At 37.6% G+C, this 25153-nt stretch overlaps 2 protein-coding genes across 5 annotated transcripts; one reads left to right on the top strand and one right to left on the bottom strand.

Annotated features, from left to right (window-relative positions):
• The first annotated feature begins 39 nt into the window (after positions 1–39).
• Positions 40–19177, top strand: LOC131791535 (adhesion G protein-coupled receptor L3). 4 transcript variants are annotated; one of them, XM_066159289.1, is made up of 32 exons: positions 40–95; positions 4084–4185; positions 5537–6226; positions 6715–6897; positions 7268–7363; positions 7663–7769; positions 7934–8117; positions 8444–8710; positions 9220–9492; positions 9781–9903; positions 10413–10532; positions 10627–10724; positions 10876–11064; positions 11365–11433; positions 11552–11657; positions 11895–12032; positions 12404–12479; positions 13048–13171; positions 13381–13433; positions 13775–13907; positions 14022–14119; positions 14594–14696; positions 15099–15261; positions 15370–15436; positions 15686–15752; positions 16058–16143; positions 16270–16396; positions 16544–16585; positions 16894–17070; positions 17402–17447; positions 17783–17901; positions 18520–19177. In XM_066159289.1, the coding sequence occupies exons 2-32, from the start codon at positions 4128–4130 to the stop codon at positions 18610–18612; spliced, it is 4275 nt and encodes a 1424-aa protein (XP_066015386.1). In that variant the 5' UTR covers positions 40–95; positions 4084–4127; the 3' UTR covers positions 18613–19177. The 4 variants fall into 4 exon arrangements, with proteins under 4 accessions (XP_066015386.1, XP_066015387.1, XP_058964857.2 ...); XM_066159290.1 differs by lacking the exon at positions 40–95 and adding an exon at positions 248–266; XM_059108874.2 differs by lacking the exon at positions 40–95 and adding an exon at positions 3296–3725.
• Positions 19098–23859, bottom strand: LOC131791537 (histone chaperone asf1-like). Its single transcript, XM_059108882.2, has 4 exons — positions 23617–23859; positions 23398–23513; positions 21008–21184; positions 19098–20420 (listed from the first exon to the last, which is right to left on the bottom strand). Exons 1-4 carry the CDS (start codon positions 23723–23725, stop codon positions 20355–20357), a joined length of 468 nt encoding a protein of 155 aa, XP_058964865.1. The 5' UTR covers positions 23726–23859; the 3' UTR covers positions 19098–20354.
• Positions 23860–25153: the final 1294 nt, after the last annotated feature.

Genomic DNA, 25153 nt, shown 5'->3' on the forward strand with positions numbered 1-25153 from the left:
TAGCGCCACTTATAAATAGCTGAGTTTTTTATGCAGATTAGCACGATTAATATTCAGAGGAAACAGCATCGGTTCTCACAAGATGAACTGAGTGGGTAAGATACTAATTTTTTGGCGCATAAACGTGCAATATAACGTTGGTGGAAAGGAATAATGGCTGTAAGTTGTGATTCGTACGCACCATAATTCGAAATTGTAACATTTCATTTCACCTGTGTTGACTAAAACAGGATAAATCGACAGAAATATATGATCCGCGCTATAAGGTAAGCCATTGCCGACTTGTCTCTACGTAATCGATGTTCCATAAAAACATCATTCTTTGATATGGAAAATTGACTTTCTTGATCACGTTCTCATTTATTTCAAATCAGGACTTCTTTACCGGATTCTTTCTATAAGCCAAGTGACAGTCGGGGAGGAATATGTTTACTCAATAATTTGTACATGACTGTCTTCTTTTAGAAGGAAAAATTCTAACTTGGGACAGGATTAATGATTATCTACTCTTTTACCGTTGTCAATTATTATTCGCCTTACACTGTGATGGGACATCAGGCTGAAATAGTGCTGCTATCTATGACGGTTATTTGATGATTTTCATAATTTCGTTCCCTGTTGACCTTTCATTTATGAGACGTTTAAAAAACGTCAACGGTGAATTTCTGATGAATAACTTTCATTTGGATAAAGGCCTACTATGCCTCATTAGTCATTCCTTTGAAATACTTGTGGGTGATCAATTTGAATTATTCATTTGTTCGTTTGTTTTGGAATGGTTTCTAAGATTTTCTAGGTAGGCGAAGCCCTGATCGACGCAGAAGGCTATTCGATAATAAGCAAAGTTCTCAGTACTTGCTCAGTTCATACTGGATTGTTCTAATCACCACACTTCAGGAAGTCTTGTGTAACACGTAAAACGGTTTTAAGGTGAATTCTGGAAGAGTCTGATAAGCTCACGCTAATTGAAATAATATGTCGGGTTTGCTAAAATTGTTTTTAGTGTATAAATTCAAAGTGTCAATACGGCTATGTTACTTTTCAGCTGTTGAACTCAAGAGACACATAGGTTTTTCGTTTTGTCATGGACATTTCTCGAAAAAAAGTGTGTTTTAAGGGAGAAATAGGCAAAAGGGGCCTCGTTCTTATTTTCTGATCTTCTGTCAGTACTTTTCAGTTATCGCACATACTCGAAATGACTAGAAAATGAGGGCAATTTTTACTTTGCAATCGATAGCGTCGGTCCAAGATCATGTTCGATGAAGGCCTCACTAGAGCTGAAGTGCTTCTTATCAATAACAAAATTTTTGACTGATTGTTGTAACTGATTTTGTGAATCTCTACTCTGATCAGCAGGGTAGAGTAAATAAAAAATATCTAACCATTACCCAGATGATATGTGAGGATGTGTCCAATGCACTGTGCTGTAGGTAATGATATTTAATTGAAATACCAAGTCGAAGGCGTAACGTCCGGCCTAATGTTTGACGGAAGAATTACTGGAAATACTTTGCATCTTTAGGAAACTGATAGGATTCGACATCTAATTGTATTTAGAGCTCAGTCACCGCAAAATCTCCGGCTGTGGAATCGGCATGCATCATTTCGCTACCTTTTTACTCCGTTTCTCAAATCATGATGACTTAAAATCGTAAGCCCAAACTAGCCTTGGAAGTTTTTATTGATAGACATGAGCAAAAGTCATCTTAATCACGGGTTATTTGAAGGGAAAGCTATCATCTAGGTAGGTAAATAATTGCAATTACGAAAGCAGACATCAAACACGCCTTCGTTGACAAGATGTTGTTAGTGCCTCTCTTCAAGACATGAAAAAAATCCAACTAGCTAATTGATTTTAAACATTGTGACGTTTAGTTTCCTCAAAAATATTCAACATATAACCAAAGGTCAGCGTTTTAGGTGACTGTTAGTATTGCTTCACCATTTGTCGTGATTTATTGCAGCTAATAACTTGCAACTTAAAAAGAAACAAAAATAAATTGGTGAACATACTGATTTACTGTGAACTTCAAAAATAGTTAATTCTTCCAAATGAGGATTATTGCTGTAATCCTTATAAGGATGAGTCCAGAGACGGAATGGTGAAGTGGCGCTTGTCTATACATGTATTTCCTCCGATGTTGGCTAAATTTATCCAGAATGCTCCATTCCAAATATGGTACAGGTGACTATCGAGAGGTTTTCTCGCTCCCTTGCGAATATGACATTGTTATTTCAAGCTCCTTAGTATCATCTAAGATAACTCGTTTAGCTGATGACCATCGAATTGTTCCCAAGCCTTTTGATGGTCAAAAGCAGAATAGGCTGTGATACCTAGCAGTGTTACTCAAGAAGCAAAAACTCGTTTAAAAGGAAACTGTTCAAGCCCAAAAACAGCATAGGACGTAGTTCAAAGCTTTCTATACCTGACTAACTGCGTAAAGATGGAAAAAGTTTCATCCTGCAAAATAAAAAAACATAAAAAAAAATTATTCATCTCGAGGAGCAATGCCGGGCTCAAAGAATGCCGACCCCTTGTGGTAGTATTGTGGTTATATAGTATGGCTTGCTTTTGGGAGGACCCTTCAGTGTTATTTATTTCATTGTTATTAGTTTCTTTTTTTGTGAGCTCGGTGACGATAGTGTTACTTGTAATGGCATCGTGCCAGATAACATGACCAGTTGGCGTTTAGTGCCCTGCTCAGTCTTCGGTTACAAGACTACCAATTCTTCAGACGCTATTCAAAAGTGTCTAGTATTTCAAGCCCTTGAAATGGAGAAAAATAATTAAGTAGACAAGGCTTTACGATCTCAACTATTCACAAAATTTACTTATTTATGGAGAAAAATAATTAAGTAGACAAGGCTTTACGATCTCAACTATTCACAAAATTTACTTATTTATGGTGTCGGTTTGATTCATTTATTTACCACCCTTCAATCCAATAACGACTGATTAACCAATTCTTGTTTTAATAGTCCTGTTCGTTATTAAAACTAACTAATTACATCGAGTTTTGTGAAACAAAAATAAACTTTCTAGGTCACGGATTGATTATCTAGAAAAATTGTTCCTAAATTTTTTTATGCTGTGTTAATTATCTCCGTCCTTAACCTTCCTTGTTCCGTTTTGGTTAGATACACGGTGTCTTGTCGGAGCTTGACAAGGCCCTTTCAACTTGGCTGCAGTTACGTTCAAGTAAAATATGCCAACTTGACTGAAATTGAGCTAGAATCTTCAAAATGCCGTAAATTAAGGATCTGGCCCCGGTCGATCGAAGTGTAGATAACGCTATCTACCAGAAGAATTTCATCCGATTAATAGCGCAGTGCGTCTTTTTACGCACACCGGTGGATAACGATTTATCCGTTGGATAGCGTCTAGAATAATGAGGCCCTGAGGGTAGGTATAGTCTCTATCAAGTGAACGTGAGGCTACGATGTGTGAGTTGACGTCAGATGTTCGAAATATCGTGTTGTAATTCGTAGGTACTGTCACTGAAGGGAAAAAATTGAGATAAAAGAGAAGAGACATAAATGATATTCAATATGTCAAGTGAAACACGCGTGGAGTGGGCATTTCTTAAGTTTGGGGTCATAAGGGCGCGCTCAACGAAATCCACATTGTTTGTTCATTAAACGTCGGATGCTTTCTTGCTTTTATTTTCCTTTGGCGGAAATTGTTTAAAGAGTTGCTGTTTTTCAGCTATAGAGAAAAAAAAGAGGTGAGTTTATCTTCAATAGAAAACAGTGATTAAAACTAGAGATTATTCACGAAAGAAAGGAAAATCTCGTGACGGTTATTCATGCAATAACTAGAAGCCGCAAACATGCTTTTAATTAAAATGTCAGCAAAAGACTGAATTTACAACTCAACGTCGCGTCTTCACCCAAGCATCCGACATCACTTTAGAGCCTTGAGGGTAGCAGCAAGTTTTGCTTTGTGCATTTCGTAACACGTATAGCAACCTTAATCTTTTTTGACACTAGGCTGAAAGATGCTTTTGTTTGACATTTTCCAGCTTTGTTAGCCGATTGCTTATCTGCGTGAAAAGGAGACTAAACTAATATTTTCATCAATAGTGAATTTCAACTAAGGACGTGATCCAAGGGAGCGCAATTAAACAATGAAGGTTGCTTGCTGTATGCTGCTGTTAACGATTGCGCAAATCAAAGGAACGGCAGGTGAGCAGATTTTTTAGTAATTACCGTTTCATTTGAATGTTGTAGTTAATAGTAACCATAATCATACCAATGCAACTTCGAAAGTTAGGTACCTCTTTCGCTGTTTTGGAATTTAATTACTCTATTATTATGATATGGCATCATTTCCATGTCTTTAAGTGCTTCTCTTAAAGGTTACTTATGGCCTCTATCCGTAACAAACGAAAAAAACCTTTTCGCTCGTAAACACAAGTATCACTGCTCTGATCTTCTCTTTTCCTAGCATATTTCGGATTACGATCGGAGCTCTGCGTTCGAATGGATTATGCGGAGCGAAAGTGGAATTAACTTAAAGACTGATATGTTCAGACAGTCATACGCTTACGGACACACTTTAGTAACTTTGCAATTAGGTTAAAAAGGATTTTTTACAGTCAGAATGTTGATTATCACAAGTATGAACCAGAGAGAAACTGTGTCGGTATCACAAGTCTGATCTTTTAGCTTTCCCAAGTGAGCACGGCCGTCCCTTACGACAAACGTTCTCGATAAGCGATGGAATTATTATGTCTCTTGTTCATACGCAAACCATCACTAGCACTGATATAATGAAGACGTACTTTTAGAGGCATATGTGAGAATAAAGTTAGTTCAAAAGGGCTTAAGAGTTTACATGAATAGCAAATAACAATTCGACATTACGTCGTATCTTGTATATAGCGAATTGTTTCCCAATTATATGCGTTTTAGGTTAAAACATACCATCAGATGATAACATAATCAAATCGCAAGCTATGCCGAATGAAACAAAGAAACACCGCCTAGCCGTTTGTGGTGTTTGACAGAACAGCTTTGGAATTGGAAAGTTTCCATTGCGGCTAGTCAGAGTATCTGTTTATTTAAGGTTAAATGCCATCTAAAACTCCAACCTCCAACTTAAAAAATGGATTTCTCAGCCGCGAAACAGATAGTCCCGACTGGAAAAGATTACGTATCGAAAATCACTTTGAAGAAGAATTTTTCCTAAGCGGATCAGTGGACTTAATTACTTTCCTTTGTGTCAAATTCTGTTTATGTTAGTCTAATGTTGTTTTTGTTTTCGTAGCATCTATGACATCACAAGTTAATTTACTCACGTAAGCGTTGACTGTGCATATGAAGTGACATATAGCAAAATGTGTTTGTTTTTTGACAGAGAGATCCGGAAGTGATAAGATTTAGTTAGTATGGGGAAGCCGAGAATGATTTACATTATTTTTATTTATCTCTCTAGTGCCTCTTGAGTTAAATTAAAATTCAACATAATCAAAAGAGGCTAGATTTTAAAGTGACTTACAAAGAGGATCCTAATAGTATTATTTCATTATTTCAGATAATCTTCGTCTGATTAATTCTACTGCTCATTATTGGCCCCTAAATCGTCTTAACGGCCTGACTGATTTAAAAACCAACCTTACTGGAGTCAAACGTGGTAAAATCGAGAACGTTCTTTACAGAGGGCCCGGAAACGGCTTTTTGTATACGAACGGAAGAGCCTGGGTTGACCTTGGAGACTTTACAGGTTCCTGCATTGCGGAACCTTCAAGATGCAGAGAGGCCTTAACAGTTTTTCTATGGCTGAAATATTACCCAAATAGGAACAAGAGATATTTCGTGGGAACCTCGAGTCACCTGACATACTCAGAGGGTTTTACAATATATAAGGAATCAGATGACATAGCGAACAACACCATTGTCCTTAAAGTTAACGATGGGCAAAGAGAATGGAATGGTTCTTTAACCCTTAAACCAAAAGTATGGTCGCACGTGATGTTCACGTGGGAGCCAAAATCGGGACTGGCGATATTTCAGAACTGCAACCAGATTGCCCTGGCCTCACCAAGTAAGGTTGAAACGTCAAGGAGAAACAACCGATCAAATGTCTTAGAACACCATTTGAGTTTGTCCAGGGCACAGATGAGCCATCCTGGTGTTGGTGCTCGAGCTATGTACGAAGATCTAACAGTGCTTTATCGAAAGATGACGTCTTATGAGCGAAAATGGGTTTGCCGTCATAAGTTAGGTTGGTATATCTAATAGGAGCGCAAAGGGACAGTTTATCAATAGTGTTGACCATGAAGGAGGAGTGTTGCAAAAACATGCTTTACATAGGCTTTTGACTCATGTAAAGTCATCTGGAATTTCTACATTTTTCAATGTGTATACAACAGTACAAAGCGAACTTCCTCGGCTTGGTGAGAAATCTGGACGATTTTGTTAATCGATTCATTCTAAGTCTAATTGGACGATCAAGTAGTGAAACTCAGTTGATTACACCAAATGACTTGTGAATAGTTGACGCCAGAGATGTCTAATATGCAAATCTGTAGTTGTTTTTATTATAATCGTTTGATGGCAATCATAATCTTCGCTGACTTGTGATGTGCGCTGTTTTTTTCTTAGTTTCTTAGTTTTTTCCCTTCTTTATTCATCATTCGTCTTTTATTCTGTTTAAGAACTTGTAATATTGCTCAATCCTATTGACCCTTGAGACTTTTTTTTTCTTAACAGAATCTCCAAAACTAAACTCCACTTGTAAAGGTTCCATGAGATGGCTGTCAATCAGATGGACTCCTCCTCCGATGACGTATGACATACTAACGGGGTACAATGTATGGTGGTGGAACAAGTTGTTAAACTGGACAAAGTTTATCTCAGGGACCGAGAAACTAACGCTAAATTTCACTGATCTTGGTAACTCCCACTGTAATATAAAGTTAGGTGGAGGTGCTCCCCTAGGTTGCTCTGTTTTCAAACTTTGAGAAAGTGCTAATGAGGTCGGTCTTTCTAAAATTACCTTTAATTTTTCAAGAGGAATTCTTTCTTTCAGATCACGTACTTGTTGGAGTGATTGCCTTACTCTACACTTACTCGAAAGCTACAATTTTGATTCCTTCTGGGAATAAAAATTGTTTTTATGACTAACGGACAGCTAGAAATCAGAGCGTTCGTGAGCTTTCAAACACACCTGCATAAATTATTCTTGATATAAAAATGAGCCGACCCGTATTTCATCCGTATCTAGTCTAGTCAGGAAAGCAACGTAATATTTCCTATTTCGTAGACCCCGGATCGTTGTACAAATTTCGCATTCAGAATGCTTTACGTATGGCTGTTGGAGCATCAAGCGAGATAGTTGAGTGCTGGACCAAAAGAGAAGGTGAGTGAAAAAGATAGAACCACCATCTTTTTCCGAAACAGAACGTCGAATATACAAATATTTAAGAAGGAAAAAAGAACAAAAAACAAAAAACAAAAAACAAAAAACAAAAAAAGAAATAAAAGTCAAATTTCGCAAAAGTTGTTCAGTTGCCTGAGTCTCTAGGTAAATACATTAATCTGTGGAATATTTACTTTAGTTTCCTTTATCCTAGTATATGGAGTTGTACATTTTCATATTAATCGTTTGTTTTTCACACATCGGGATTTTTGAGTTTACGTTACTATTTCTTTAATCAGTTTTAGGCCATCCTCTAAACCTCACTGTGGAGATGAAGTCACACGTTAATGTCTTACTAAAATGGACAGCGCCCTTAGAAAGTTATAAGGATATCAAGGGATATAAGGTACACCATTCAATGAAATACCCCCATCTAGAACTGTAACACAAAAATTGTCGCACTACAGAAAGTAGCCATCATCTTGATCGTGATTTAACACCATACTGCTGTTAGATAGCTTGGATAAACTTCCCATTGCAGCATTATTACACGAAATTTGTACATTTCAGATCAGGTACAATGAGGTAGAGTCCAACGAAGAACCCACAGAAATCAAGGCGGGGTCCTCAACATCATTTCTCCTTACTGGACTGCGTATGAACACAAAGTACATGGTGCAAGTGGAAAGTTATGGCGATAAAAGTTTTCTTGACAGTGTTCCTGCAGTGATAACAGTAGAGACAGAATATGATGGTAAGCGTAGTTTTTGGATCAGGGAGGTCGACTCATCGCTAGCTAGATTCTCCAGGCTCTTATTAATACTCGGAGAAGGTCAGTTGAGGCGCCTCGATGATTTTGTTCAACGTGATTTCATTCACCTCCCATACTTGAGAAAGTATGTTTGTTTTAGAGCAATAGAGTCAATAACACTCTATATTTCATAAGTGTTTATTTTTATGACCAAAGCTATGCATTTCTGTAAAACACAGTTTAATCATGTTACATCAAATAACCTGATAGAACACTTTGAAAATATTTAAAATTGGAAAAGACTCCCTATTTTTCTGTTTACCCTTAAGATAAATCTTCGGTCAAGGATAAGCTTTTACAAGTGGATGGATCCCAAGCTCTTCGGGTTACATGGAAAAGACCACGTGAAAAATACAAGGTGTTTTTCTACCGAGCATTCGTTAAGTGGGAGGATCTTGAAGGAATAAAGCACGTCCGCGAGGTGTATGATGGGAATGTTACCTCATGTGCTTATTCAATTAAGGATATTCCAAATAGTCACAACATGTATATCATGGCGTACGTGGTGCGGCGTATCGCTCTTGAGCCAATCATCGGTAAGTGTACTGACACTGTGTTACCATAAATCTCTCAGTTTTCATCACATTAAAAAGGTGTGAAGCGCACGGCAAACGAGGTACAGGTTTTCCTTAAGTAAGCTCTGGGATTGGTCTAAGGAAAACAACACACCAACGAATCAAAGGATCAGAGAGTTAGGTTACAGACTCTATTAATCTAGAGTCAGAGCACTGCAAAACCACTTAAACACGGGTAAAGCGCATTTTTTCCGCACTTAAAAATCAGTGATGTGAACTGCTTTGACATTTCATTGCTTTTCCATTTGTCAAAAAGCAGAGCGAAGATAACAGTGAAGCAAAGCTGACATGCGTCTTTCAGATTTTGCAGATTTGTGATTAGCTGTTTTATCTTAGTCCTGTATCTTTCTCATTGAGCATTTAGCCTCTGCTCGTATTCACACTTTTGAGAATACTTCAGGGAAGGATAACCTCAATAGCGGAAATTTCAGATTTCTATTCATTTTCTGTTAATCAATTTTTACTCTAAGATTCACCGATGGATGTAAGCATCATCTCTAGAAGCTGGTCTCATGTGGTGTTAAACTGGAGCTCACCCTTTTACGGCAGAAGCGTCGACTTTGCTGATTCATATCGCCTGACCATCAGCTCAAAGAAAGACAAGATTTCCATCTTAACCAGTGAGACGCACGCTCGCATCGATGGCCTGAAACAGCTGACCAACTATTTGCTAAACGTGCAGGCCTGGAACGAACTAGGTTTTGGACCGTCTCTTCCCGAAGATATAAGCTTTAGAACGCCAGGTAGATAAAGTACGGCGTCACTAAAACTTCCCTTGTGTCTCATAATCCCTAAATGAGCACTTGTGTTTCCTTTATGGAAATCAACTCCTATCCCTCTTGTTATCTTAGGGCATTTGGTGTAAGGTTATGACTATCAAGGCAGTTTAACAGTCTGGTAATTTGATTTGTCGGGTTTCTGGACAAAACATCTTACTCTTGCAAAGGGCTTGGATTACGTGATTGAGTAGCGTGTCATGTTAGACTTGCGATGGAGGTGTTCACATATTTCATTTCTTTTCACTGGTACAGACCACGACGAGTGCGTAGATGATACTCACATATGTCACGTGAAAGCCACCTGCATCAATACTGAAGGATCGTACTCATGTGAGTGTCAGCCTGGTTACATTGGCACAGGAAGAAATTGTGAAGGTGGGCTGTAAATATAGCAAGTATCCGTAGTGTTTTAGGCCAGTGGTATCTCATTTCAGGACATAAACGGGAATTTTGTGACAGTCATAGGGAGCCGTAAAAGCGAACGAGGTTGTACTATGTGTTTTGGGTCAAATAGACTATTTAAAGCCATGTGGTATGCCTCTGTGGCCTACAACACCGCAGTACCTAAATGTTAGCACATTCAATGATCTACAGTGGCTTAGGTTGGATTTTCAGAGGCGATCTTCACCAGCATCTCACTGATATAGGGAGCACATAGGGTTGTTTCACTTCTATTGTAAATCATCATCAGGTTTTCGGAGCAAAGAGCAGGTGTCACACGCACCCACTAACAACCCTCAGTTCCGACGAATTCAGCAGCAAATCAGTGTGGATAAATGTAGAAAATTTACGCGGTGGAATACACATAATTGTATGACAAGACAAGAAGGGTCCACATCCTTGCAGTTGAGGATTGCTTTTAATGCTAAGTATACATTGTTTAGAAATCCCGGAAGGGTTAGGCGACGAGTCCTTCTGTCCTAAAGAAAATTTCGTTGGCATTGAATGGAGGAGAACAATGGTCGACCGTGAAGACGAGGCGGCTTGCCCTGAAGGGACAGTCGGTAAGTCAACTCTTGTCGTAAGCAAGTGGCTAAATACGTTTATTGCTTGCTAATTGGCACGATTAATGTTGAGATACCCTCCATTAATTTTCAGGCGTGGCCTTGCGGCGCTGCACTGGAACTCCCGCGGTCTGGCAACTACCTAATCTTGGTGATTGTGTTTCAAAGTGGATGTCAGACATCAGTAAACAGGTATGGAACCATGTTTTTGCTTTTCGTGCTTTTACACTGTTTATGGTTAAATCGAATTGAATTTACTTTCGTTTTTTGCACGACGTTTTTTCAACAGTATGTATGTGTGATCTACTTTCTTTTAACCGTACGCGTAAATGTGTATTTTCAGCTAAACAATCCAAACGTCAGTGTATCTTTGTTAGCCAGTCAGCTTTCAAGCTTGACTGACGTCAAGTCTGGAAAACCATTGTATGCTGGCGACCTGAAGTTACTGGTCGATGTCATCGGCGTGTTATCAGAGAGAGGGATGAGAGTTGAGAAGAACGAAAGTGCAGAGGCTTCAGAGACATTCGTTAAGGTTAGCTTGTTTATTTGTTAACATCACTGAGTTTTTCCCTCTTTTCCTTTGTCATGTTACTAACTTCCAAGCGAAGTCTATATCCATTTGGCAGCTTTTACTCCGAGGAAAGGTGATATTTTTTGCTCCAAAGCATGCAACTTAAAATGATACCGGTACTATAAACAATCAAAAACCAACAATAGTTAATTCCATTTGAATTATAACCTGATGTAATGTTCTTTTAATTGAAATTGTTGTTAGGGAGAATTTATGAAAATATGTTTGATGTGCCAGCGAAAAACACTTTCCCTTTTTCAGGATGTCGTTGGAACTGCAAGCAACATTATACATGACAAAAACCTTTTGTCTTGGCGGTACATGCCAAAGGTAACTTGAAATATAAGATCAGAAGTATCTCTTAAACTTTGACATATTTATTTCCACCGACGAAGTGAATTGCCTTCAACATATACTGAAAAGGTATTGTATCTTTACGATCTTACAGGATTCCCAAACAGAGAAGGCAAGTTCACTGATTGATAATTTAGATATGGTAGCTTTGGATATGGCCAACACTTCGCAAAGTAAATCAGCTGATACGGAAAATGTTGGTACGTAGTATTAAGTAGTAGCCTTTATTAGCTCGTTCTTTCTACTTTTGCCCTTTCTTAAGCTACTATTGACAGGTGTCCTTTTCACATTATGAAGCCCACTAACGTACCAGTGTAGGGCCAATCAGGTGAAAGCGATTTATCTGTAAATCTTAGGAAAAGAGGGGCTTTCATGGGATGCTTAGGTGAAAATTTTTATCAAGCTGACGTGAATTCTACGTCTTAATTTCCCTACAGTGATTAGCGTGGAGTCGTTACAGAATGTTGGAAGGAAAAAAGCTCTTGTTATGTCACAACAAGCGGAGGAAGGAGACGAAACCTCAATGAATGCTGTCTCTTTTCCGATATCTTGGCTAATGGGAGATTCTTCATTTGGTAAGGACCCATGCCATTTTAAGTCTTGAGCCTTGAAAAGTCCTCAAACTATAGCAGAAGGAATAGGCATCGGTGAGCTTTGCTCCACTCAGCGCTAAGGGTCTAAATGAGTGAGTTACTATCAGATTTTAGTCCGTGATGGGCGAGAAATCCTAAGATTGCAAACACTCAAACTACAATCCCTTCTTTAAGACTACCTCTTTGTTCGATTGCTCGTTACGGGTGATTTCGTTATCAACTGAGATTTCATAACTACTTATTTATCTGTTGGTCATGAGAATTAAAGTCTACTGATATAAGATGTAATGATCTGAAGACCAACTGTTGCTTTTGTTGATCAAAAACTAAAAAAACCTGTTTCTTTTTCACAGATCCTAGGCCTGGTTTTGCCACCCTTGTTTCCTTCAAAACCCTTGGATCTTTGCTGACACCAAGGGGAAAGCAGAGGTAAACTTAGTGCAATATTTCTCGTTAGCTGATTATGTTTTTAGGTCCACGTGTCTAGGATTTTTTCAAACTTAGCATTCTTGACTTAGATCATGATTATTCGTGTGAAGAAGTACTGCTTAAGACTTTCATCTAACAAAGTCACCATCGATCACAAGGACGCGTTTCTATCACAGGCTAGAAAGCAATCAAGAACATACACTGGTACAAAACACAGCATAATCATGATGGAAAGTAAGGATGGCATTCTGCCCAGTAAAAACGAATTCTTGCCTCGCTCGCTGGCTTGAATCTCGCAGGCTTCGCCGTTCGTGCTGCAGCGCTAATGAGAGCCTTCTCGTGGTCTTTCCATAGACTTACAGAATAGGATATGTATACTATTTGTTTATTTTCAGCTAAATTCAAGAAGCACTTCCTTTCTTAGTAGAACTGCTCATAGAGCTTAAGTTAAATTGCTCTTAAGTTTAATACACCGCTAGGCTTCTAAGTGCAAGACCTGTCATTTTAAAGTTTGAAACTTAAAGTGACAGTTAAGAAATAATTTTTGCTCTGTATATTTGAATCGCAGTAGACAGACTGACCAGATGACAAATCACCCTTTTATAACCTCTGCCGTCGTATCTGTAAATCTTCGTCCACTTGCTAACAAAACGTTCAAGGATCCTGTGATGATAACGTTGGGTCACTCTGTGGTAGGTTCCACAACACTTGTCTTTTCAAATAAAGTGATATTTGCGTATCAATTAACAAAACATACTTTTCTCAAAATTATACCAAGCTCATCGTAAGCCCATAGGAGGTTCTTCATAGGAAGTCAAAGAAAAAGTATGGAGAGTGATGCATCACCCGTTTAAACTAAGATTCTTTATTCCTCTTTGTAATCTTTGCATCTTTTATATAGGACGTCGAGGGGAGAAAGAATGAACCATCATGTGTATTTTTGGAGACACACAAGTAAATAATTTGTTTTTATTTATGATTCTTTAATCGTCATGTTATTTCATTTATAAGTTTGGTCGACTGTCAGCCTAGTGTCAATGCTTTTTCGATTCATAACTTCGTGAGGTCGTTAGCCCCTACTTACGTAACAAAAGAGGAAAAGGATACTATGCCAGATAGATTCAGATACGACCTTATTTCCTTTGCCAAAGTTATTTTCTAGATAGTCAATCCCTTAGCTAAAAGAGCAAACAGGAAAATACCACGTGCCGTGTTCCCTTTTAAAAATAAAAGAATCGTTTGATGGCGATCCTTCCTGACTAAGTTTTCAATGTTTGTTTGTTTTGTTTTTCAAGAAATATTAGCTGGTCTGACGCTGGATGTGAAGTAAATTCTACAAACGCGACCCATACCGTTTGTCATTGTTATCATCTCACAAGCTTTGCTGTCTTGATGAGTGTCAAAGAGGACGTGTCATCTAGTATGTCGGTAAGATTGTGATGGAAGATGAAAAATGCAGGATTTGAGCCGTTTTAAAAATCGCCGATGTCGACAAAGCAATCATATTTTACTGGGACCTTAAATTTTTTGTTTGTCTTGTAGAGACCTCATCAGCTTGCGTTAACACTTATAACTTATGTTGGAGTGAGCATATCTGTCGTAGCATTATGCTTGGCGTTCCTGACGTTCTCCTTCTTCAGGTAACTGCGTTATCCGTCCAGTATCATATTATGTATAAAACTAATGGTCCAGTGAAACCTTTACTTTGGGACACCGCTACACAGGCGATACCTGAGTTTAGAGCGCACAGACTTTGATCCCAACAGAAAAGTGCGCGCATGACGTTTCTCTCTACTACCTTCAGTGGAGGAAAAACCCCTATTAGAAGGACAGAAAATTTGGTCCACGTTGAGACAAATGCTTCTGTAACATTTGCGTCTGGTATCTCTGTGGAAGGGATACGTCTTTTGAAGGAACATCCTTCTGTTCCCAAGAGAGTCCCTGGAATATAGTTTGCATTGTAGCACTTTTGCTGAAATTGTGTTTCGTTCATGGTCACATGCATCAATTACATCAGATCGAAGGAAAAAGGGAATTTGTGAATTCTTGAATCTGATAATTTTCTGACTAACTCTGTTAATAACATTGTACTTAAACGGTAATACCGTGTACAGGTTTTCCAAATCTGCCCGTACGTTTATTCACAAGAACTTGTCGGTTGCTCTGATCTTGGCGCAGTTGCTGTTTTTGTTTGGTATCAACAAAACTAAAAACGAGGTTAGTTCGTCATAGGAAATATAACTAAATATTGTCCATTAGTTGTGATTGTTATAGCCTTGTGCAGTTGTTAAACACAGGTGATGGAAATCTCAGCGTATTTATTATAGGTCATTAATTTTTTAACTTTTATCGAGCGCATTGCCATTGCCAACACTTTAAAAATTTAAGGTAGAGTAAGAAAGAGAGCGGTTATGTTTCTCCACGGTTTTGGAGAAAATAAGAAGGCCAAACATTCATAAAAATTACTCCGCTTAGTTTAGCCTCTGTTGAATCAAGTAACACAGGTTTCGTAGATAAATTACAAAGTTAGTGAACTAATACCGAATTCTTAAAGACACTTATTTGAAAATTGTCACAGTTTTCAGCATGAAATAGCGGCTTCTTATTCATCTATTCCAGTGGGTGTGTAGAGGAATTGCCATAGCTTTGCATTATTTCTTCTTGGTAGCTTTTGCTTGGATGGCACTAGAAGGAGTCATGCTCTATCTGATGCTTGTAAAAGTCTTTCACACAAAAACTGCACCAACAAAGAGTAAAAAGATTTTCTTTGTCGTTGGATGGGGTAAGAACAAAAGTTTATATCCTTATTTTAGCTTTTTTTTTAAAGAGCGTGTTGCTGAGTAAAAGAAGTGAAGTAATCAGTGCTTATTTTCCCGTTTCTCTTATTCAGGTTTACCAGTAGTGATAGTTGCCACTTCTGGAGTCATGTTTCTTGAGGGATATGGTACTCCCGCCTAGTGAGTAGTAATATTGTTATCAATTATAAAATTGAAAAATATTGACAATATACACAGATAGATGTACTATAAGCTCGAAACAAAAAGGAAAAGCAATCATACTATTTCAGTTTGAGTTTTTCGTCCATCGCTCCTCGAGCTGTTACAGGAATTAAAATAAAGGAAAGGAGATTCATAAATTGAATAATTGATTAACTATATATAACTATCATTCATTAACTAATGGATGACTTTTTTCGGTCTCTGTAGCTGTTGGCTTTCTCTTGAGCGTGGTTTCATTTGGTCGTTCGTTGGACCAGTTTTATTGGTACTTGCGGTAAGACGGTTGAATATCACGTCTTTTTCTCTACTTAGCTGTATGAATAGCACAAAAGCTTCGAGAAGTAAAGAATAAGTTTATTTCGATACTTTGAAAACCCGAATTTTATTTACTGGTTTAAATACAAAAACGGAACATGCATGGGTACTATCTTCGACAAGCTGTTCTTCCTCTTAAGCGCTGATTACTGATCTCTGAATTTTTCATGGACTATGAATTTCCAGAAAGTCTCCAGAATTTGTTCTATAGTAGTAACAAATGGCGTTGCCTAAGACGATTTTAAACACTCTCATACTCCGCAGTTCAACTTCGTATGTTTGGGGATTACTTTTCATGTGATGGCCAAGTCTGGACCATCAAGTAACAGGAAAAGAACAGGAAGGATACGGTGAGAACAGAAGTTTTCTGACAAAAAAGCAAATATAACAAAATGACACAACTCTGCTCAATGCCCTGTGCGAGTCTCCTATGGTGTCAGTTACCAAAAGTTGTTTCTGTTTTGTCTTTATTTCAGACGTTGGTCAAAAGCATGCATGCTCTTAACTTGTATTCTTGGTCTTTCATGGATGTTTGGAGTGTTCTATATCAATCAAGAATCACTTTTTATGGCCTATTTTTTCACCATTTTTAACACACTTCAGGTAAAGTATGTGAAATCTTTCGTCGTCTTTGATTGCTGAGTATTGGCCTTGAACACGAGAAGGAGGAGATACACTCCCAAAAAACCTAATATAGTAATTAGCTCATAGTCTTATTGTCAATGATCAAATTTTTTGTATTCCCTGTAGGGTTTATTCATCTTTTTATTTCACTGCGTTGGAGATGAAAAGGTAAGAAATCAGTGAGTCCTCCTCAGGGGATTTTGCTTCGGTATCATTTCACGTTCTCAGTCAGAGAGTCAGGGAAGTCAGTTCATCAGGCAGCTGGTCAGTCAGTCAATCAGTGAGTCCATCAGCTCACTCACCAACTCGTCATTTAGTCAGTCGCAGTGGAATCTAGTTTTCCAGTTGGACTGTCGGTTACTACTGAAACCTTACATCCCTGTAAGTTTATTTTAAAGCTGTAAACGCCGGGAAACAATTTTGTACCACAAAGAATGTACTTACTTCCAAGATGCCCGTTCCTTTCAAACTGGCAGGTTCGCCGTGAGTATCGTCGAGTGCTATGTTGTCATGAAGAAGACAAGCGCTACTTGTTAACGAAACCATCAAGCTCCGAATCCAGCAAATCAAACTCTCATTCCAAATCAAAGAGGGGCCATGTTGACAACTTTAAGGGAAAAAATCAAACAATGAGCGATTCAGCTGACTCACTAGTAAGTAATTAAAGCAACAAAACAACAGTTGATGCTATTGCTTAGCAATTCTCTTTAGACATACATTGGTTTACGGCCTGCATAAAGTATAAAAAACTGCCTGCAGTCTCTTTCTTTCCCCTCATCTTAACAAAATCGACAAAACGCTCTCAGGGCAAGGGAGAATTAATTTTTTGATGACATAAAGTACTTGGCAAGCACAGATTTTGATACATGCAACACCCACGTTCCGAATAAAGCAGTTGCAAATCACATCAAGAATAAATTCGAAGCTGCACAGCTGTGGGCTCCACGACTGACAATCTTAAAAGAGATTCTTTTTTCCTTGCAGGGTACTATAGAGAGCAAAAGGAATACGTTTGTTGTGCATGTCACAAGTAAGACAGTCTAATTCACGCACGATTTTTTAAATTACATCCGAACTAATTTTTAACTTAGGTCGATTTCGAAGGCCATTAAATCCACCTAAACATAGTTTTCACTTAATTTGTCACTGCAAAAGTATTTGATACGTACTCATTTTACAGAAATTGATATCGAAATGACACTATTCGTATATCTCTGACGGCTTGCGGTCGTGTTGAGCTGCTCAAGCTACGCCCAAAAGAAATGTTACCAAATAAGGACGATACCCATAATCTGTTTGCAAAACCTGATGTGAAGGCGAGATGATTTAGAACAAATGATCTTACTAAACGAAACCACTTTTCAGATGGGCAAGTGCACGTGCGTGGAGTTTCAACCGGTGAACAAAGTAGGAGTCTTGTAAGAAACTTGCGTCTGAGTGGAGAAAGTGAATCGAGTTCAGAAAAACCGACAAATCATGATCAGGTAAGAAGTAGAACGCTTAGTTATGAATAAAGTGATGTCGGTGCTTCCCTGCTATGCAAAGTGGCTTTTGATTGAGCGTCAAAATGCGTCAGGCTGTTCTTTACCACACTCTCTGATTGGTTAAAAAAAGTAGCTCTTTCCGGCCAACCAATGAGCAGCCGAGGAAAAGCAGTCACGAGTTGACCACTCGCATTTTCCCGCTCTTTAAACGGGTTAGGTTCAATACTCAGTCCCTTTGGCATGGCTTATTATGATGTAACTCAAAATAGTGTGATTTTTAGTTTGTTTTTGGTTTTTGGACGCAAATGTACCAAAATGACATAGTTCTGGCTCTTGCGAAGTCTATCTATCAAAGTTATGGAGAGCAGTTACCAAACATTAAAGAACTCTTTTCGATCAGTTGAGAAAATTGGGTAAGGAGAGGATTTCTGATGGTTAAAAACTCACCTATTTATCGTGATTAATAAAATGGCAATGAACCATTATCAGTTGTGTCTCGATGTAGCCACTCTCGAAGCGGTCTCATCAATCCACATCGAAAGTGATTACATTGCAGACAAACGACTACAGTTCATCAACTGGAGTCTTAATAACTTGGATTCGTCCTCTCTTCCACAGCATCATGACAGCAATAGAAACTCAACAGCGTCAGCAGCCAGTGAGGCATCAGAAAATGCGCGACAAAGCAATAAAGATGGGCAAGAACATTAACAGGACACAAGTAATGGGAACAAGTAGTATTACTATGCCTTTTATGTACAGATCATTGCCCTTACTCTCAAAAGCCTGATGCACGAAACCGCCATATGAAGCTGCAGTCCTGCCTCCTCGAAGTAGGTTCCCGATCAAACCTGTTTCCGAATTTAAAATGAGAATTTTCGGACGACAGGCACGTTGTTTCTGAGAAATGCAATCAAAATGTAACTGACGTAATACTTTGATTAGAAAAAGTCTGTCCAAAAAATTGATTTCTTTTATCAAAAATGGTAAATATAAAAAATCGTTCTAAATCATAGATTTTCTTAAAGGATTTGGCGGAAGCTTGGTAAAATTCTTTTGCTGTCATAAAAAAAAAAGAACAGCAAGGGAGGAAGGGATGGGGATGCAGTGTAAATATGAAAACTAGGCTCTAAGACAGTTTAGACGCGCAGTAGGGGCCGTGAAGTGTGTACCTTGTAAAGAAGATTTCTTTCCCGTAATTTCAGAAATATTTTATTGCTAAACATCCATGTTTTGTACATCTCCAATTAATAAAGTGTTCAATAATACAATACAATCCATGCTGCAGTACAATTTTTTTTTACATGGGAAGCACAACACTTACCCCGCCGAAAGATACCCAAAATGTTCATGCATCCGGGAAAATTCTAACTCAGTTCTACAAATCAGCACGAAGTGTCTTGTTCCTTGATATTTCTATGTTCACCGTCAATCAACAACCCTTTGAAGGAGACCATTATAACTGGGTACTACAAGAAAAGCTTAACTTTTGATTGACGGTTAGTGGTCTGGAGTATGTTACGAAAGGCACTGGTTCTTGATTCGGCGGAGGGTTTGTGTTATGCCCCTGAACAAGCTGGTTTATTTAGAGGAAAGGCAAATGGAAGATGGTTTCCAAAAACTATTCTTACATCTTAGAGACTCAAGGCTTTTACATAACCTGTGTATTGAAAGTAACGCTATACACCGATCATTTGTGTTAACTGGTTTATTTATTTATTTTTTCTATGCTGAAGTATGCATGACAAATGTTACTGAGCCAATATGGTGGAAAATCAGCGAAGATTCAAATTCTGCATTGAAAGCTGTGATCGTTATATTATAGTTGTGTACTTTTTCTAACCATTTGAGAGTATAGCCAAAGAAGCATCTACAGGGGAGTTGGCAGGATTTTGTGTAACAAGAAGTGCTTTAACAGAGTTATAGTGTAACACAGGGATGTGTAGTCATGATGCTTGAAAATTTTCACTTTTTCTTATCATACAGGCAACTTTATATCCCCTTCCTATTCAATACAAAGATTCAGGTTTAGTTGTACAGTGTACCTTAAGAAGGAAGATAAGTGTCTCCATTTAAGTAAATAATTTAGAGTTTGCATTGGGATGGATGTTCCACATTATTTTCTTAAAGAGCTGACTATAACGTTCATATCAAATGAAAAACGCAGCTCATTTTGTGCTGAGAAAATGCAACACCTCCTTATTATTCTAGAGGATGCTGTTTTTTTTCTAACATTGAAATGATAATTCAGAACAGAAATAATAAAAATATGTACTAAGCTGCTGCACATGTGTTTGCATAGAGGATAACACTCTTAGAATTCAATATTTAAGTTTTCAACCAGCCTTTTGTTCCTGCTAAAATCTAACATCTAATCTCATGGTCATTAAGCAATCTATAACACAATACAGCTGTATAATTTTGTAACAAATGTGAAAGCATGCTTTCTTTAGTTAATCATTCCAGTCAATCTTAAATCTTGTTACTCGTGGCTTTGAATGAAGTATATTTCTTTGGAGCTGAAAGAAAACATACAAGTTTGTAAAACATTAACACTTTAACACTTTCACTCCCACAAGTAGGCAGGTGATGAGAATAGAGAAGAATGTCAACCATGGGATTATTAGTTGATCCAATACCAAATTCTCTGAACTAGCATCATAAGAATTGTATGGCAGATAGTAAGGAGAATTACTAATTAGATCTTGGTAGTGAAAGGGTTAATACTTAAAAGAAAATGGAATGATCAAATCATAGAGGGCCTTATACTAAATATGATGGACTCCCTGCAGATTACTATGCAATTTTTTTTAACTGTGGTGAGGAATTCACAACAAAAAATTAACTGGTTCAAGATATTGACTAAAAAGGAAAATTTTAAATGTGAAGATAAATTAAATACATGTTTATAGCTATTCCAAAGTAGTTAAATTTAAACAAACACCTGCATTTACGAACTCAACAAAATCTTGTCCATGCAGCTCAAGCAAAAAAATGCAAAACAAATAAAATACAGGGTAGTTTACAACACACAATCAACGAACAACACTCTAACTGGTTTTAAAATTCATAAATGCATATGGCTGGCCATTTATCATAACAATACCTTTTCTATGACAGGCCTTGTGGGAGGATTCTCTCTCATTTCTTCCTCAATGTACTCATTGTTTACATAGTAACCTACACGTACAAACTCTCTGTCTTTGTATGAGCAAGTTAAAAGGATCACAGTTACACCAACCAAATCTTCATCTGGGATTTGACTAGGATCTGGATATTTTGCCTAAGAGAGGGAAGAAACATTAAACATGTCTCAATTGCATCAAATGAAACTAAAGTACAAAATAGGGCAAGAAGGCTTATTCACAATCTTTACCCTCAACATTAACTGTAACCTAAACAAAAAGTGCAAAAGACTGAACTTCTAAATGTTGAAGGATGCATCTGTAAAAGTGTAACAAAGGAAGTTTTGGAGGTTTAAGGAAATTTAAGTAATATCAAAAGATAGACACAAGTACCCTTTATAGGTGAAAACAAAGTCTAGTGCAGCATGAACAGGACAAATTTAAAAAATGAAAATATTTTATGATGAGGACCTAGAACAAATGATATCCATAACATCTTAAAATAACTTCTAAACTGAAGGAGCTGGAGCTTTTCAAGCTGAATAAAGAAAAATTGCCTTACTTAATTCTAAAATCATTTTTACATGTCTCCCAGGACTTCATTAACAAAGTTGAAACGTCATCAACCAATCTACATGTATTCATTGACAAGCATTAGTGATAATTTGAAAGTATCCTCTGTTCAGCCACAGCAAGGAAAAAATTGTTATAAAATTAAGAACATGCCATCACTACAATGTATTGGGCTACAATCATGATAAGTTTACACCTTGAAGACTGGAAGACTTGAAATCAAAAAGGTTGTAACTCAAAAACTGGATTGCACCTTGAATTTTAAATTATTTTAAATGTCAGAGTAACTAGATTTTTGCTGGGAAATTTGCTCTACTTGGAATTATCACCTCATTCCCTTGGTTTTAGCCTGGGCTTGTAAAGTGATGTGTTTTGCTGATTATATTGATGCCCTTATCGTGGCCAGAGGTTGCATTAGCATTTATCAATGTAGAAAAATTGAGTGATAGTCAAACAAAAATGAAATGTTTTGAAAGTAAAAACCTATTTCACTACAAATACTGCACCAACCACAAAAGATACAAGACAGTAAAACACCAAATAATCACCAATTTTTGAACTTGAAATCAAGTTATTGCCTTTATATGCTTCAGGGTCTAACCCAAGTCAATCTACAAGGTCCAAGTGGAGTTTTAAAATTATCTAACAAGTGTCTCAGGACACATAAGTGTTAACTGTTTAAACAAAAGTTATGTACATGAACTGTCACAAATACATTTACTTTTGGCAATAGTCTGTTAGTTTTTGTTTCTTCAAAAAAAAAACAAAACAAAACAAAACAAAACAAATCTTGAACTATGGAGTAAAAGAGTACAAAGTAGAAAAAAGGTAACAAATTGAACAAATTATCTTGAAATCTTTAAAATGGTTTGTATTAACTTTGGAGTAATGACAAGATTTGTCTCTATCATTATGTATCATTTTCTTTTCTTGGGGATTTAATTTCTAAGAGGATGTAAATCTCACTTCGCTACCTAATTGGGTATTTTAGAATCCTGTTTTTCTAGAAGGTAGGTTGTAAATTTGTATTTGTGCTTATGACATCTGACTAGAAATCTCTTAATTGTGATAAGCTGTGCTTCAGCACCACACAATGAATGACAGTATGTGATGTTAGGAAGAACTAAACTACCTAGTCCAGAGATTACTAACTCTGACAGAAACCAAACTTACTCACCCTCTGAGAGCAGGTCACAAAGCATGGTACTGGTAAGTGCCTTCGCAGACACTCAAAAATTTTCAGTGATTGAACTATGAAATTGTTCAGCAAATGACAGGTAAACTAAGAAAAAGAAATTCCAAGTGCTACCAACAGAAACGAACCTACAACTCTCGGAAAAATTTTCTGAATGTTCTACTACTCAACTTCATAAGACTTGGAGTACATGGAAAGACATTAAGTCGACAAAATGCTAAGTTTTGGAAGTTGATGTAAAATCGTTGGTCATTTATGGATGAAGTCCTCATCAAATGAATTCAGTATCAAAACGAAACATACAACTACGATTTCTCTCTGGCGACCTCACGTTAATTCTTCATCGATCAAAAACACATCATCAACACCAAGCTTGCAAGGTCATAACAATAACATAATGAAATCGGTAAAATTCTTCAGTACATCAAACAAAATTATAAGAAGTTGACAATAGGGGGAATGTAGATCACTCGAAGTTCACACGATGACAATTGTACATGTACAGGGAGCATTAATTACAGGGGTAAATCGTACGAATTCATGTTGGAATTTGCATGGGAAAGGCTTAAATTATCTCAAAATAGTAAACATGTCATGAAATACCTGAAAAACAAAAGTGTGTCTTCCGATCGGGACAGGTCCAACTAACACAGAGTCTAACACTTGATCGTAAGTATCACTCTCAGCCGATCCAACATAAATAAGCTTCCACTCTAGATCTACACGATTTACACAAGAGAAAATAGATTTAAATGAAGAGAGTTAATACTATTCAATCATGACATTTATAGAAGAAACAGAGTACAAATAAAACGTGAAAACCTTCGTTAAGTTCCTCAGTGCAGTCGAAAGTAATCTGAAATTCAAAGTCACTGCAGAACGAAGACGGATTTTGGCCAATTGTCACATCGATGATGTGAACTTTTGCCATAATCACTATTCAGAAGACCACATGAACTGTTTAAAGGGCCGTGGAAAAGGCAGAGATTGATCCAAGCAATCAAGTCAGACACGATGCTTCGAGATCTCCACATTCGTCATTGTTCACATTAATGGCGGAAAATTTCTAATCTGGCGCGAAATGAAAATCTTATTGCGCATGGTCTTGCGCATGTGCGAGAGTTGCAGGCAAAGAGCCTCAGTACTTCACGGTCAAAAATGTCGAAAGAGAAGTGGGAAAAACAAACCTCTTTCTTTTCAATAAAAATATAGAATACTAACCTGATTCTCGAAAAAATAGCTGCATTTTTTAGTTTTCACGAAGAAAAAGCTAAGAAGACAGTGCATCTCAAAAGAACCATATCTGGTTATAGCTTGCATTTATTGGCTTCATAGAAGTGAGGCTACGATGACATCAAGGAGGGCGGGAAATTTGGACGCGGCCGTCCACCATCGATCAAAATTTTTGCAAAACATCTCCTTAATGTTCGAAAAATTTTCATGTGCGAAAACGCCATGAAAAGACTTTATCCAAAGCAGGCATATGGATTTCGCAAGCCTCTTCAGAATGCTGAAAAAGTTTCTTGTGCATTAAACAATGTAATGAAGATTATTGGCGGGCCTTTGCTCATAGCAAGCTACGAAGAATAAAAATCATGCAGTTGTCTTCAAAGACCTTGAGGGCGAAATTCAAATATTTCGCTTCATTTTCCGAGAAGAAACTAAACCGAAGGTCAGTAATTTTTTTAAAGTTGTCTGAGTGTGTGTGTTTCAGTTAACTTCAAACATTTCAAATAAAACATGTAAAACCGAGGTTCTGAAGTAAATTTTACACTTGTGCTGAAACAAAAATGTTTGAAAGTGAGAGATAAATTGCGTTCTTGTTCAGTATTTTGGCTTCATACTTTTAACTTTTATGTACATCTCAGCAGGAACACGTGCACTTTCGATTTCATTTAAAAAATGGTGGAACACGCATCAAATAATTATCAGAGGGGGGGGGGTGGTTGGGGATAGTGTAGGCTTATTTTGGAGGGGGTATGTGGCAAGAATAAACAATTTCGATGTGAGCTACTCAATATGAAGGCGGGTTGATTGAAATAATTTTTCAGCGACCCGTTTTTAATCGAGCCTTCCTGTGTCATAACTAACCGAAGGGAAACAGTCATGTGTGGCTTGCCATGTCAGTTGTTTTACCTAAGTTTCACGGTTTGGTGTGCGCTAAATGATAACTGGTGGATGGAGCTTCTAGTGGCCAGGCCTCACACGACTTTGATGCTCCATTCTTTAGCACGTGTAAAACCGCAAAAATCGGGCAAAAAAATCGGAGTAGTGAGAAGTTAAGATCGGCGTAATTTTTGGTTCGTAAGTAGATGGCTAATAGCTAGACCGGAAAGATCTTGTCAGCAAGAGGATTCAA

This window comes from Pocillopora verrucosa, chromosome 12, assembly GCF_036669915.1.
Source record: "Pocillopora verrucosa isolate sample1 chromosome 12, ASM3666991v2, whole genome shotgun sequence".
Classification (NCBI taxonomy): Eukaryota; Metazoa; Cnidaria; class Anthozoa; order Scleractinia; family Pocilloporidae; genus Pocillopora; species Pocillopora verrucosa.

Excerpts from the sequence above, each read along its gene's own strand:
- LOC131791535 (XM_066159289.1), top strand. The coding sequence starts at position 4,128 with ATGAAGGTTGCTTGCTGTATGCTGCTGTTAACGATTGCGCAAATCAAA. Across the intron at positions 14,697-15,098 it reads TCAACAAAACTAAAAACGAG|TGGGTGTGTAGAGGAATTGC; the intron begins GTTAGTTCGTCA and ends CATCTATTCCAG. Across the intron at positions 15,262-15,369 it reads TTTCTTTGTCGTTGGATGGG|GTTTACCAGTAGTGATAGTT; the intron begins GTAAGAACAAAA and ends TCTCTTATTCAG.
- LOC131791537 (XM_059108882.2), bottom strand. The coding sequence starts at position 23,725 with ATGGCAAAAGTTCACATCATCGATGTGACAATTGGCCAAAATCCGTCT. Across the intron at positions 21,185-23,397 it reads GACACACTTTTGTTTTTCAG|GCAAAATATCCAGATCCTAG; the intron begins GTATTTCATGAC and ends TCCCTCTCTTAG. Across the intron at positions 20,421-21,007 it reads CAAGGCCTGTCATAGAAAAG|CTCCAAAGAAATATACTTCA; the intron begins GTATTGTTATGA and ends GTTTTCTTTCAG.